This window comes from Mesoplodon mirus, assembly GCF_964341445.2.
Source record: "Mesoplodon mirus genome assembly, chromosome: 15".
Lineage (NCBI taxonomy): Eukaryota > Metazoa > Chordata > Mammalia > Artiodactyla > Ziphiidae > Mesoplodon > Mesoplodon mirus.
In genome coordinates this window covers 56780826-56793946 of record NC_138991.1, presented here as the reverse complement: position 1 = coordinate 56793946, position 13121 = coordinate 56780826, and the positions used below count along the sequence as shown (strand labels likewise).

The 13121-nt window shown below is 50.5% G+C and overlaps 1 protein-coding gene across 4 annotated transcripts in view; it reads left to right on the top strand.

Annotated features, from left to right (window-relative positions):
• CLEC16A (C-type lectin domain containing 16A) overlaps nucleotides 1-13121 on the top strand; it is a 209791-nt gene that overhangs the window by 103542 nt on the left and 93128 nt on the right. For all 4 annotated transcript variants that reach the window (XR_014291540.1, XM_082600684.1, XM_082600683.1 and 1 more), the window contains exon 18: nucleotides 2041-2161. Coding sequence is in view for 3 of the 4 variants with exons in the window: in XM_082600684.1 (XP_082456810.1) it covers nucleotides 2041-2161 (121 nt within the window). In the remaining variant the exon portion in view is untranslated. The remainder of the gene's footprint in view (nucleotides 1-2040; nucleotides 2162-13121) is intronic.

Genomic DNA, 13121 nt, shown 5'->3' with positions numbered 1-13121 from the left:
TCTGTTTTATTTCCCCTCATCTCCGAGGTCAGGACTCCTTACCTGAGAGCTCAAACAGCCAAATAGTTTAAGTGACCACCCACATCTTGGGCTTTCTGCACTTGGGCTGGGTTTGAATTCCCTTGTGTATATGCCTAAGTGACACAAGTATCAAACATTCCTGGTTTCAGTCCCCACTTCACCTCTCTCAAGTGTGAACTTGATCGCCCTGCCCCTCTCAGCTCCATTCCTTCCTGCTTAAAATCTTTACATTGCAATAAGGTGCCTATGTTGCCTGGCACGCAATTGGTGCTTAATAAAGAAAACCTGTGTCGCTGGGTTTATAGTGAAACTACAACTCTTTTTCTTCTGATTATTACAGACGTCTTTATGAAGACTGCACTTTAAAACGTTAAAAACAATCCGATCAATGCCACCACCACCACCACCACTATCATATAAAAGCTTATCTTTTCTCTAGTGCTTCTGGTTGACAGAGGAATACCTGACCTCAGAATAGGTCCAGGAGATAGGACTGTTCTTCCAGTTTTCTGCATTAGGAAATTAAGTAATTGGCCCAAGGTCTCCTGCCAGTTCTGGGCCAAGGCAGGATTAGGGTTTAGAGGTGCCCACGGGCATCCTGGTTGCCTGGGTCATCGGGAGCCAGTGCAAGCCTGGCTCTTTGCAGGCAGCCATCTGTCCCCCCCGCCTCTTGCTTTGGGAGGCACCTTGTCTTATGAAGGGCAGCCTCCCATCTCAGTGACCCAGGCCTACAGCCTCAGAACTTGGAAACAAGAGGACCCAAAAGCGGCTGCGTGGCTCACCAGTGGCGACAGTGGTTTGTCCCCGTGGCCTCACCATGCCCAGATGTTGAGTGGCGGGAGTAAGGGTGGCTGCCCCTTTACGGACCCCGTGCTGGCTGCTGCCCCGCCAGGATCATCTCAGAATCTCCCAGCAGCCCCGTGCGGTAGAGACTCCCGCCTCCATTTCACGCAGGAGGGAATGGAAGTTCGTGGGGGTCAGGGGCCTTGCCCAGCGTGGGGAGCTGAGAGTCCAACGCAGACCTGTATGTCTGACTCAGGAGCCGTTACCCTCGGGCAGGCCCACCAGCTACGAGTCAGGGAAAGTGGCCCAGAGGCCACCTCCCCTGTGACTGCCCCTCCCCTTCCTGGCCTCTTGTTGGTGGGCAAGTCAGCCCCAATCTAGGACTCAAGGGGAGGGTACCTCCAGAGCAGGCTAACCCCAGGGTGAAGGCTGCTTTCTGCACAAACTTGTCTGGCTTCCAAAGCCTGGGATTCTGCTTTGTTTCTGTTCTCTGGAAATGCCTGCTCACACTGGAGTCTGCCAAGACTCCTCCTCGATGGGCCAGGAATCCCTGTGCTGATGGGGGCCACCTCTGTCTCCAGAAAGCTGGCTGGGGAAGTCTGAGGGGCTCTCGGGGCACTGACATCACTGCACACTTGCCAGGTGCGAGGTCCTCTGCCCTGTCAGTGGCGCAGCCCCTGTTGTAACGCCAAGGGGCCGAGGCTCCCGGGTGAAGGGCTGCTGGGTCTGGCCGTCCCTGAACCCCACCAGCATCTCACCTTCTGTCTCCCTCACCCCCACATTCAGTAGGTGGATCCTTGAAACACTCATGATTTGGATTTCCAAATTCCGTGCTGGTTTAGTTGGAAGACATCTGGTTCTTGCCCTCTGTAGATGTGAGCCGGGGGCAGGTCACTTGGCCTCCTTGGATCTCAGTGCCTCATCTGCAAAGCGGGGCTGCCTGCTGAGCAGGGGTGCCATGAAGGTCACATGACACTAGAGGAAAGGTCCTGGCAAGTGACAGGTGCTCAGTGAGGTGAAGTGGCCCAAACCTGAACCTGTGGATAATTGAAAACAGGGTGCATCCTTGATTGTTTTTTATCTTGGCTCTGAAAGCACCAGAACCATGATACTGAGAGAGGGGGGCTTTATTTTGTTTGTTGTAAATCAAGAGTCACTGTGTGATTTCTCCATATGGAGCATCTCACCAAAATGACTTCAGTTTCCATCTTCTCTCTCTCCGAACTGTTGATCCAGGCCATCCGGGTGTTCTTCATGCTCCGTTCCCTGTCACTGCAACTGCGAGGGCAGCCCGAGACCCAGCTGCCACTGACGCGGGAAGAAGACCTGATCAAAACGGATGACGTCCTTGATCTGAGTGAGTTGGTGACCCCAAGTCACGGTGGTGGTGGGGGGCACCACCAGGCTGGCTCACGCGTTGCTCGGAAGGTCATGTGTGACCTGCATGTTGTACTGGGATTGATTCGTGACCGCGAGCTAACAGAGTGTGCTTGTCACACGAATCTTTCGAAGAAAGGGCCCTAGATTCTGGGCACCTTGAAGTCAGTCTGTGGGCCCTGCTTTCTGGAGACTAGTGGGCGCTGTGCGGGGGTTTTGCTGAAAGGTCTGTGCACAGTGATTGGGGTCTCAAACGGGGGTGGGCACAGCTCCAGGATCCCTACCCCCTGTATAGTCATAGCAGCACCAGTCTGATTGGTTTTGTGTATTAAAGGTTGTCTGTATGATTTTAATGAGGATTCTAAAGGATTCTGCTGCTAAAACAAAGAAAACTTTCAAAAATGCAAATCACCAGCATTTAGGTAAAGATGATGGCTTTGGGAGCCAGAGAACCGTGTGCTTGGCCTGCAACCCTGGGCTTCTTGTTTCACCGCGCAGTGCCTCCGTGCTCTACTCTGCAGTGTGAGGCTGAGACTTAAAGGAGACAGTGGGCTTAAAGCCTGGTCGTGCTCCCGTAACCCTTCTCATATTCACAGAACTCTCTTTTTCCTCTCTTTGCTGTGGGGCACGTGCACACTGATGGGCAAGATAGTTTTTTGTTTCTTAAAGACATTATGATATTTTAGGACTCTTTGGTTATAAGAGACAGAAAACCCAACTTAGAGGAGCCTAAGGAAAAAGAAAGGGGAATTCGCTGATAACCACTGTAAAACCAGAAGTAGTGTTGCCTTCAGGCATGGCTAGATCTAGGGTCTCAAGCAATGTCATCAGGAAGCTGCCGCCCTCCATCTCTCAGCTCTGCTTTCCTTTGTTCTGGCTTCATCCTCCAGAGGGCTCTCACCAAGTAGTGACAAGATGGCCAAGATCTGCTGAACTGGCTAAGCAGCACTGACAGAAACAGAGCTTCTCCTTCCCTATAACTTTTATAGAAGTTGGCTAGGCCAAGGTCTCGTGCTCAGCTGTGGTGCTGGGAGGTGGGACCTGTTCCTTTTGAACCCCATCACCTGGGGGTGAAGAAGGAGGGGGCCCTCAAAGGAAAATCACAAAGAAGAGATGGGAGCTGGAGAGGCAGGAGCAGCAGATGGCCACTCTGTAGTGTACAGTGATGAGAGGGCCCTTGTTTTAAATCAGCGTTATTGAAATATAGTTTACATCCAATAAAATTCACCAAGTTTTAGTGTACAACTGAATGAGTTTTAACAAGACTCATTCAAGTGTGTGACCAGCAATTATGATATCGACCCTCGAGGGCTGGCTTTTGAGCCAGGTACCCCTGCTCCTCTCTGTTTTCCCTCCAGCAAATGATTGAAACCACCACAGCTTCTGTTTCCTCACCTGTAAAATCAGGATGATCTTCCTTACATTACGGGGCTGTTTTGAGACTGGAGTGAACTGTAATATGAAATAGAATATGACCGAGCATAGCGCCTCGCATATGCTCAGGAAACCGGAGAATTACCCAATAATCAAATGCGGTGGTGCCTATGAAGAGCAGGGCATACTGCCTGACACACGGAAGGTTCTCGGTAAATGATTATTAATGGGTTTTATCTGATTGTCCGACTCCTTTTTCTTGCCTCCTCTTGGTTTATGCTCTTTTTTCCTTCTGTCTCGGAAGAACAAGGAAGCTACATCCCCTCTGCTCTATGCCCATCTTTGGCCCTTTTCCCCCTTGAGAAATGGTCACGGGGTTTCTGTAAAGGTTTAAATTGATGGAATTGGCTGGAGAGACCCATAAACCCATCTTTCTCTGATTGGATTCAAGGAAAGAGAGAGAAACAGTGTGCTTTAAAGGAGGCCACTCCATCAAGGCAGCAAGAATGTTTGCATCCGTGAAATGGAATTAAATTTTATGCTGGGAATTCATATTCCCTCCCTCCTCCCGCTAGGAATGGCCTGCTGAAACAAAGGTTAAAAGTATTTCACTTATCAATTTTAATTGATTAGATTGCTAGTTGAGATCACTTAACTGAGCCTTTTTGGGTAGTTGGCCATTAAGAAAGTAATGGCTGTCTGTCTTTACCCAGCCTGATTGCAAATTATGTCTTTGCTAAAGAGGGTGCCGTCCAGAAAATACTATGAATTATGGATTTTATGAGCATATGGTACTAGAGTAAGATACGCGTGTGTTGACTTTTCTTTTTGGTGTTTATTCTTTTTTTTTTTTTTTTTTTTTTTTTTTTTTTCTTTTTGCGGTATGCGGGCCTCTCACTGTCGTGGCCTCTTCCGTTGCGGAGCACAGGCTCCGGATGCGCAGGCCCAGCGGCCATGGCTCACGGGCCCAGCCGCTCCGCGGCATATGGGATCCTCCCAGACCGGGGCACGAACCCGTATCCCCTGCATCGGCAGGCGGACTCTCAACCACTGCGCCACCAGGGAGGCCCGGTGTTTATTCTTAAATGCTGGAGCTTCTCACCTTCCATTAGGGAAAAATAAACACGCTTTGCACTTCACAAAATGCCTTCCTGTGTATACTAAAGGTAGGAAACCTCCTAATGTAGGTGAAGGCATTCGTAGTTGCTGAATGTTGGAGGCTGGGCTTGCTTCTTATGAGACCATGTTTTGTCTCCCTGAAGCTTGAGGAAGCTGACTCAGGGAGAAGTGTTTGGGGCTTGGTCAACTTTTATCTAAGGTGATAGGGTCTGCTTAAAGGAATGCCAGCTCTGCTGCAGGAAGAGACGTTAAGTGTATTTACTAAACTTGTCCCACTTTGATAAGAAACCACAGCATAAGAGCACTCAGAAGCCATCCCACATGTCCAGCAGCTGGGGGGGGGGGGTCAGGTATGTCAGGTGAGCTCTGTCAAGGTGGCTTCCAAAGAAGAGCATCAAAGAGGCCATCACGCCTTTGGAAAAAAAGTGAACTGTGCTGAAAGCCTGTTTCGTTTTCACTGGAAAGAAGCGTGATGTGGAGAGGAGGTCAGGACTGGCAGCCATAAAGGAAGGAGGGGAAGGGGAGGGAGGGAGGAAGGGAAGGGGGAGGGGAAGGGAAGGGGGAGGGGAAGGGAAGACTAGAGTAGACTTGACTAGGTAAAATCGATTAGATTTTAGAGGCAACATAGAGTCTCTGTGCACGCAGGCTTCAGCTTCAGTAGTTTTTGCCTTGTGCTAAGCCTCATTTCCTTGGCTCCACCATTTCTCTTTGAACCACCCCTGCTCCCCGCCGCCCCCAGTGTGTTAAAGCAAAGGGAAGACATCAGGTTACTGCGTCTATAAATACTTCTCTCTAACAGTTAAGGACTTTGTGTTTCTCTCCTTGATTGAATTGGTTGCCACCGTTGCAGATGGTGAGCTTCCCCAGCCCCGCCGCTGCTCTGGGTGAAGCCCGGAGACGGGGCGCGCTCTCCTGTATTCCGCCCACCTGGCCTCATTGACATTTGATTTTGCAGCCCCTGCTGTGGTTGGAAGCAAGCAGCTTTGTGACCTTGCTCAGGGTCTTAATGCTCGTGAGGCTCAGTGGCCTTGCCTTTAAAATGGTTCTAAAAGACCTCGCGAGGAGGGCTGTTGAAGATCAACAGAGATGACGTTCATGAAGCACGCGACGCCCAGCTTGGCGTGGAGCAGGTGCTCGGTGAACGAGAGCCGGCGTCCCCTCCGCAGCTGCTGAATGAACGAGATAGGACTCATACTGCGGGGTGCTGAGGGGCTGGCATTTTCTGCTTTGACAACATTTTGAGGAGCACATCCTGAAATATTTAAATCAGTTCATCACTTGTATGACGGCGCCGTCTTGGGGGGTAAGAAAGATGGCTCTGGCTGCGTGGGCCCAGATGAAGGGCGCTGTACCTCATCCAGGCATCCAGGAGGGCGGGGCACTCCTGCACAGTCACCGCCGGGCCTACTGACCGACAGCCCAGTAGTGTTCTGAGGACAAGCAGAGGAGAAGCCAGGTTCCTGCCTGTCTGCCTGCGTCCAGATAACATGGGCAGTGACAGTAGGGGAAATTCCCCCATTACCCAAACACCCAAAAGAGATGCCAGGCAACCTCCAGGCATCCTCAGGAAGCATCCACGTGGGCACTTGACATTTACATAGTTGTAACCATACCATTTGCGGCACGCACCTAATCTTGTATTCTGGTTTTTTAAATCCATTCAGCGAAACCCATCCATTAATTCAGCTACTTACTGAGCACCTGCTGTATGCCAGGCACAGTGCTGGGATCTAGGATGTCATAGTGAACTGAAGTCAGACTTGGTCTCTGCTCTGTGGTGCTTACAGTTGGGGGCAAGGGGAAGGGACCATAAGCAGGTGAGGAAGTAAATACTAAAGGCACAATCACAGGTTGATCGAGGTGGCTCTGTGGAGGTGATGAACAGGGTCCAGGGCTAGAGAATAACTAGGAGAAAAGGCCTCATAGGCTGGCGAGGGAAGCCTGTCTGGAGAGGCACAGGCAAGGAGGGACCAGAAGATTGCCTGACAAAATGCGGAGATGAGGCCAGGGAGTCCGAGAAGATGTCAGAGCGGGAGGCGAAGGCGAGCGTGAGCTTGCTACGGCCTCCCAGAATCCTGGAGGAGGCCTGTGCAGCTGGCAGGAAAGGAGCAGGGGAGAGAGGGGCTGCGATGAGCAGGATCTCAACTCCAGTGCAATGGGAAGCCATCAAAGGGTGTCCACGGGGACGGCATCCTGAATGTGCACTTCTAGAACCGGAACTGCTGGGTCAGACGGCAGAGGGCTATGAGCCATGTCGAGGGTCTGGAGAGGCCACGCAACCTAGTGGTTATGAGTGTGGGCTCGGGAGCTACGCTGTGCCGGGAGAAATCCCAGCTCGGCCCCTTGCCACCTGCCACCGTATGACCTTCAACGAGTAACTTAATCTCTTGGCGCTTCAGTTTCGTCGCGTGTAAATCGGAGCTGTTGGGAGGAGTCAGTGAGTCGGGATATGTGGCGTGCCTGGCACAGTCGTAGGGAGGCCAGTTAGGAGGTTGTGACAGGGCCAGTGGCAGTGGGGAATGAGGCGTGGGGACGCAGCCTTCCCCCCTGCCACGTGGGAGCAGGCCGCTCCATCCTGGGGGCAAACACCTGGGGCTCTTCCTTGTCTCCCCTCCTTCTCTCAGACTCAACTTCCTGTTGGTCAGCACACCTAGGCCGCGCTTCCCTCCAGATATATCCGGGATCTGACCGTCTCTCCCAGCTCGACCCCTCAGTGCCTGGCTTGCCGTCATCTCTCACCTGCACAGTTGGCAGCAGCCTTTTAACCGGTCACTGGCTTCTGCCTGGTCCCCTACAGTTTATTCTCGACACTGCGTCATCCTCTTAACACATTAAGTCAGATGACGTCCTTCCTTTGCTCAAAGTGGCCTCCATCCCACTCTGACGAAGAGGAGAGATGTTTACAGGGGCCCATGAGGCTGGGCATCACCCGATACCACCTGGCTCTCTCTGCATCCTTGCTGTTCTTCAGACACACCAGGCATGTTCCCACCATGGGCCTCTGCTCTGGCTGTGTCCCCCCCCCGCCCCCGCCCGCAGACCGCTCGTGCCCCAGAACAAGCACAGCTATGGCACGTACAAGGCTCGCGACGCCCACATGTGGCAGTCGTACTCCAAATTCTCCATCTACGTTTGAATTCTGGACCAAGCCCCACTCTCTTTATTATCCTCTTGTTAATGAATGTGAATGTGAATGTTATATATTCCCTGTTTCCCCAGTTTCCAGCACTCTGTGTGCTTCGTCCTAACGCCCTTGCAGGCGAGAGCTTTTAGACAAAGTGGACATCTCTGGCTGTACTCATCTGACTGCCTAAAGAGTCGTTTCCAGCAGGAGTATTGTGAAGCTCCCTAAGCAAGTTATGTGGTTTGATTGTAAGTCCGTGAAAATGTGAGCTCGTCGATTTGCTTCTCTTGCAAGGCCAAGGCTAGTTTTATGGTCCTGTCAGTTCTGGAAAATCCTCTATGTTGCCTTATTTTGCTAATGGCCCAGTCACTGTCATGTGCCTCATCTTGGCAAAAATGAGAAAAGAGCATAAATAGTAAAGACTCTGAAAGACAAACCCAGAATGCGGGACATTTAGACAACTTTTCACAAATGGGAGTGTCAGGGAAGAGCAAACAGAATGGAGAGGGCCAGGGTACTGTTCTAGATTACTGAAACAGAAGAGACATGACAACTGTCACCTGAGATTGGATCTTGGATTGAGGAATAAAAACAAAGTAGCTTTAGAGGGCTTTTTTTGTGAAATTGGAAAAATTTGCACATAGATTGCGATTGGATAACGTAATCGAGATCAGTATTACCTTTCTTGGGGGTGTTGATGGCATTGTGGTTCTGTGGGAGAATGTCCTCGTTCTTAGGAAATACAGGCTGAAGAGTTTAGGGGTAAAGTGCCATGCTGCTTACAACTTCGGAATGATTCACAAGATAAAAATGTGTGAGTGTGTGGGTATAGTGAGGGAGGAAGCAAATGCCACTAAATATTAAGCATTGATGAATCTAGGTTAAGAGCATATGTGTGTTTATTGTACCGTTCTTTAAACTTTTCTGAAAGTTTGAAATTTTTCAAAATAAAAGCTTAATGAAGTGGGAAGAGAAATCAAGTCCTTGAAAAGTCCAACATTTAATTAACAAGGAGTGTAACGTTTAGGATTCGGGGCTCTGGATTCAGAAAAACCTGGGTTTGAATCCCAGTTGTGTGGCCTTGAGCAAACTAGTTAATCTCCCTGAGCCTTTTCCTCATCTGTGAAAGTGGGGAGATGATACTGCCTGCTTCAGAACTGTTCTGTTGATAAAGAGTGAATCCACCAAAAATGCTCAGCATCGTCCTCAGTGTGCGAAGGCTTTCCTAGTGGAAGCAGTCATTAGCATTCTTCATTTGGACTGCACACTGGGCGCGGAATGAGTCTTCCAAACTAGCAGGTGCTCTTTAGGAGTTCTGAGAAAGCAAAGCCTCGTGACTGTTTCCGTCCAGGGGATACACTGAGAAGTGGAGGAGGTCACACAAGCTTGTTAATTGGATAAATTTCTTGGAGAGATGACTTTCAGGAAAGTGGGTGCCCGCTAACTGGAGAAGAACTGAAACCTGTAGGGGAGGCTTGATTCAGACCCAGATGGCTCCTCAGGGACAGCTTAGTTCAAGCATTCAGGCCTGGGGCTCCCAAGAAGTGGTTTGTTTTGTGCTGACGCTGAAGAGGACTAATGTTGTTAGCATGAAACCCGAGAGGCAAGTCTGGCTGTGGCATTTGAAGTCCCATCTCAGGCAAGTGTGGTTTGGGGGCTCTTCGGCCTGCACTCCCCCACCGTGTTTTGTCTTTAAAGGGAATACGGTCCATGCGTGGTCTCTTCACATCCCCACCTGCTGACTTGGAACCACTCCTGACCCTGCTCCAACCCCAGGGCCAGGGCGTCAGCAGCCATCCCACCTCTGCAGCTCTGGCCCCTCCCCAGCCCAGACTCTCTGTGCCCAGTGTCTTCCATGTGGGATCCCAGCCCATGGCCTTGCTCCACATTGGTCCATCTACCCTGCTGCTGTGTCTGAAAGGCAAATCTAGCCCACACTTGTAGATTTAACACATCACTTTCCCCACTTGTAGATTTCAGAGCCCCTGGCCTTCCACCTCTGCCTTATGTCTCCCTGCATCTGAGCCCACCTGCCTGTGGTGCTGCTTGCAGGTTCCTAGACACAGCCTTCCTGCCATTCCCCTCTGCTGGGCCTTTGCCCAGGTGGCCCCTCTGCCAGGCTTGCCCTCCCAGCCCCGCTCCCAGCCTCCCTCCTCCTCAGTGCTGGGTTGGTTGGCCCTCCTCCTCCACCCTCCCCAGGCACACCTCAAACATATACTTAGCACTTTGTTTTTCTATCCCTAGTACCTGGCACAGGGCCTGGCACATAGTAGGCACTCAAAGAAGGCTTGTTGGATTGAACTGATTAAAGCTTTAGCACTCTCTTAAATTATGCATAAACACTTGAGGCACTTTCATTAACATGAAAGTGGCATTTCTAAAGGTTGTCTTGAGTAATTTGAGGCAGTTGGATTGTGAATTGAAAGCACGATGTTTGTTTATCGTTACCATAACATTTGAATAGTCAGGTTCCCAATGCAGGCTTTTCCCCCCCTGTTGAAGTATACCAAGAATCTTAAACCCACCTTGGTATTTTCTAAAAATGTAGATTGCCCTAATTTCAACAGTTGAGCTATTCCAAATCATTTTACCTAAGGGATAACATGCTGCTCTTTTTTTCCCTATCCTTCTTTGAAACTAGAACCCTGAACTAGACTGATCAGAAAAAGTCACGTTTGAATTAAACCACCAATTCTCTAAGGAAATGGAAAACATGGAATTAACAGCATTTCCCCCCGCCCCCCATGAATTAGGCTGCTTCTCTGTGTGCTTGATGAATAATGTTGCTGGCCCCTTTTCAGAAATGAAGTAGAAATATGGAGAAATGAAATTTGTATCTTATAAAGTGACTGGAAATGTGATTATAATACAGCTGTCAGTTTTGTTCAAGTGGAAAATTTTAAAGTAAATCCAGTTGCAGCATTATTTGGTTCTTTTAAAGCAGAGTGATGTAGCCGTTTCCTACGTATTGATTATTTGATTGGTACCTGTCTGCTGGACCTTTTTTTTTTTTTCCTCAGTAGCATTCATTGATGTGGTTTAATGTATATTCCTGTAATCTTTCCCTGTTTTATAAACTTACAATCATAATTGAACTGCATTAGAGAGACATGTTCTGCTGAAATCACAAGGTCACCTAATGGCTGTGCCCTCTGTTGTTGGTTATGTATTAAAGTAGTCCTAGACAGTTCTGAAGAAGACAAAAATTATTATTTTTTTCTCTCTACAAAGCAGAATTTCTAGATTCCGTTCTGTGCATTGGGGAGATGAGGTGTATGAGTGTAGAGACTGGGTTTTGAGCTTTCTCCTTCTTTGCCTGTTAAAATTATGGTTTCTGCTGAAGGCACTCTACAATTTAAGTATTCTTTTTCCAAACCCCAGTCCTTCCCAGGCATTTGAAAATGGGTCCACGGTTTTGATTTCTCTGATCACAGGGGACCTGTGGCTTAGATTTGCTAAAGGAACATCTGAGGCATGTCACACCCTTGGGAAGTGGTTGCGGCCGCACCTCAGGGCAGCCGGGAGAGTGGATGGGCGTCCAGGTAGTGGTGGGGTCCCAGCTTTAGCACTGTCAGACTCTGTGTCAGACATGACCATGTCCCCCAACCTCAGATCTCTGTCTGTACCTCGCGGGAGAGATGCTGCCTGCTGTGCTGAGCACAGTGCTTGGCGACTTTATGGGGCCCAGCCAGCAGAGGCCAACAGAGTAGCCCCTCGTACTTGACCATCTTTCCCTGTCAGCAGATGGAAGTTTGGTCCTTGTAGTCACTCAGGCCAAAAGCCTTGGAGAATCCTATCTCCTCTCATCCCTTCAACAAAGCTCTGCCAATTCTGCCAGTTCAGGCATCAGATAGATCCAGAATCTCACTCCTGCTTAGAGCTTCAGCGCCTCCACCCTGATCTGAACTGCGGAAGCCACCCTGTGACTGACGTGCATCTTCCTCCACTGCCCATTCTCCCCTGTCCTTCGTAAAGTGGCCCCTCCAGAGTCCTGCCTGGGCTCTTCAGAGCCTGCGTGAAGAGGCCCCCGCCCTCCTCCCCCTTCTCTCCCTCCTGTGCTCCTCCAGTCACAAGGCTCACAGGTGAGTCCTGCCCTGGGCACTGAAGCCAACCTCCATGATTACTTCTTTACTTCTGGCTGATGGCAGAGCAGTGGCAGTGAGCTGCCACAGGAAACAGAAATTCGTGGGGTAGTGGGGTTGAGGGTTAACATTGAGTTTCAAGACATCCCTCACTCCAGCCCACTCGGCGAGGCTGTCTGGGGCTCTGCCTACACAGGCCTCCCCACCCCGAAGCCGCCGGTTCCTGCTCACCTCCACTGCCCTGCCTTGCCGCCAGGGACCACACAGGATCCAGTGACTGCTCAGGCCTTGGAGCGGAGTGTTGGCCTCTGGCCCCGCTCTCTGATTAACCACAGAACCCCCAAAACAAATCTCTGGGGTGACTGAAGCAGCGACAGACAGCGTGACCTTTACCAAAGGTCTGTGACAGCCGCAGGCTCCTGCCCTGAGCCTGCCATCTCCCTCGGTCCAGGACACCGGTGCCACCGTCTCCAGCACCTGTCCTGCTGCTAACCCTGCTCTGCTTTCAGCCAATCCTCAGCCTCCGGCCCACCCCATCCCCCATTAAAGACCAGGAATGGGGGGAAAGGGACCAGCACCTTCCTCCACCTCCTGCTGAGGAGGGAGACGTGTTGCATTCAGATGAGGCAGAAGTACTAGGAAGGCTGACACCTAGAGTCCGAAGTATGTTTTGAAGTCGAGGCACGGGAAGCAACTGGAATAACATAGACTAGACCATTGAATCTGCCTTAAGAGAATGTCCTGATTAAAGACTGAAGGAGTCCCACGAGGAGGATCGCCCACTTCCCAGCACAGCAAGCCGTCTGCGCTGATTTTTCCAATGAATGTCAAATGTAGTTTGCTCTGCTGAGCTTTCGAGAAATGTATGGAGTACTGATCTTGGGACATTGAAATGCTTAATTTGTCATTTCCACTTTGACCTGCCTGGAAATAGAAGCGAAAATTGGTTTGCCATGCTGCCCTGCCTGTGGCTGCATATCAGAGGAACTGCCCTGGGGGTGGCTCACTTGCCCCTAACTCTGCGGGCCAGGGTGGGGACAGAGCGGGCAGTCTCTGGCCCAGGGCTCCCTGTATCAGAACCTGCCATGTGCCTCAGAATCACTTTAGGAGTTTCAAAAACTATCTGTGCCCAGACCCCACTCCAGAAGGTTCTGATTCACTTGTTCTGGGGATGGGCCCTGGCCTCTCTAGTTGTAAGTGCTCCCTAGAGGATTCCATCGTATAGCCAGTGTTGCAAAACA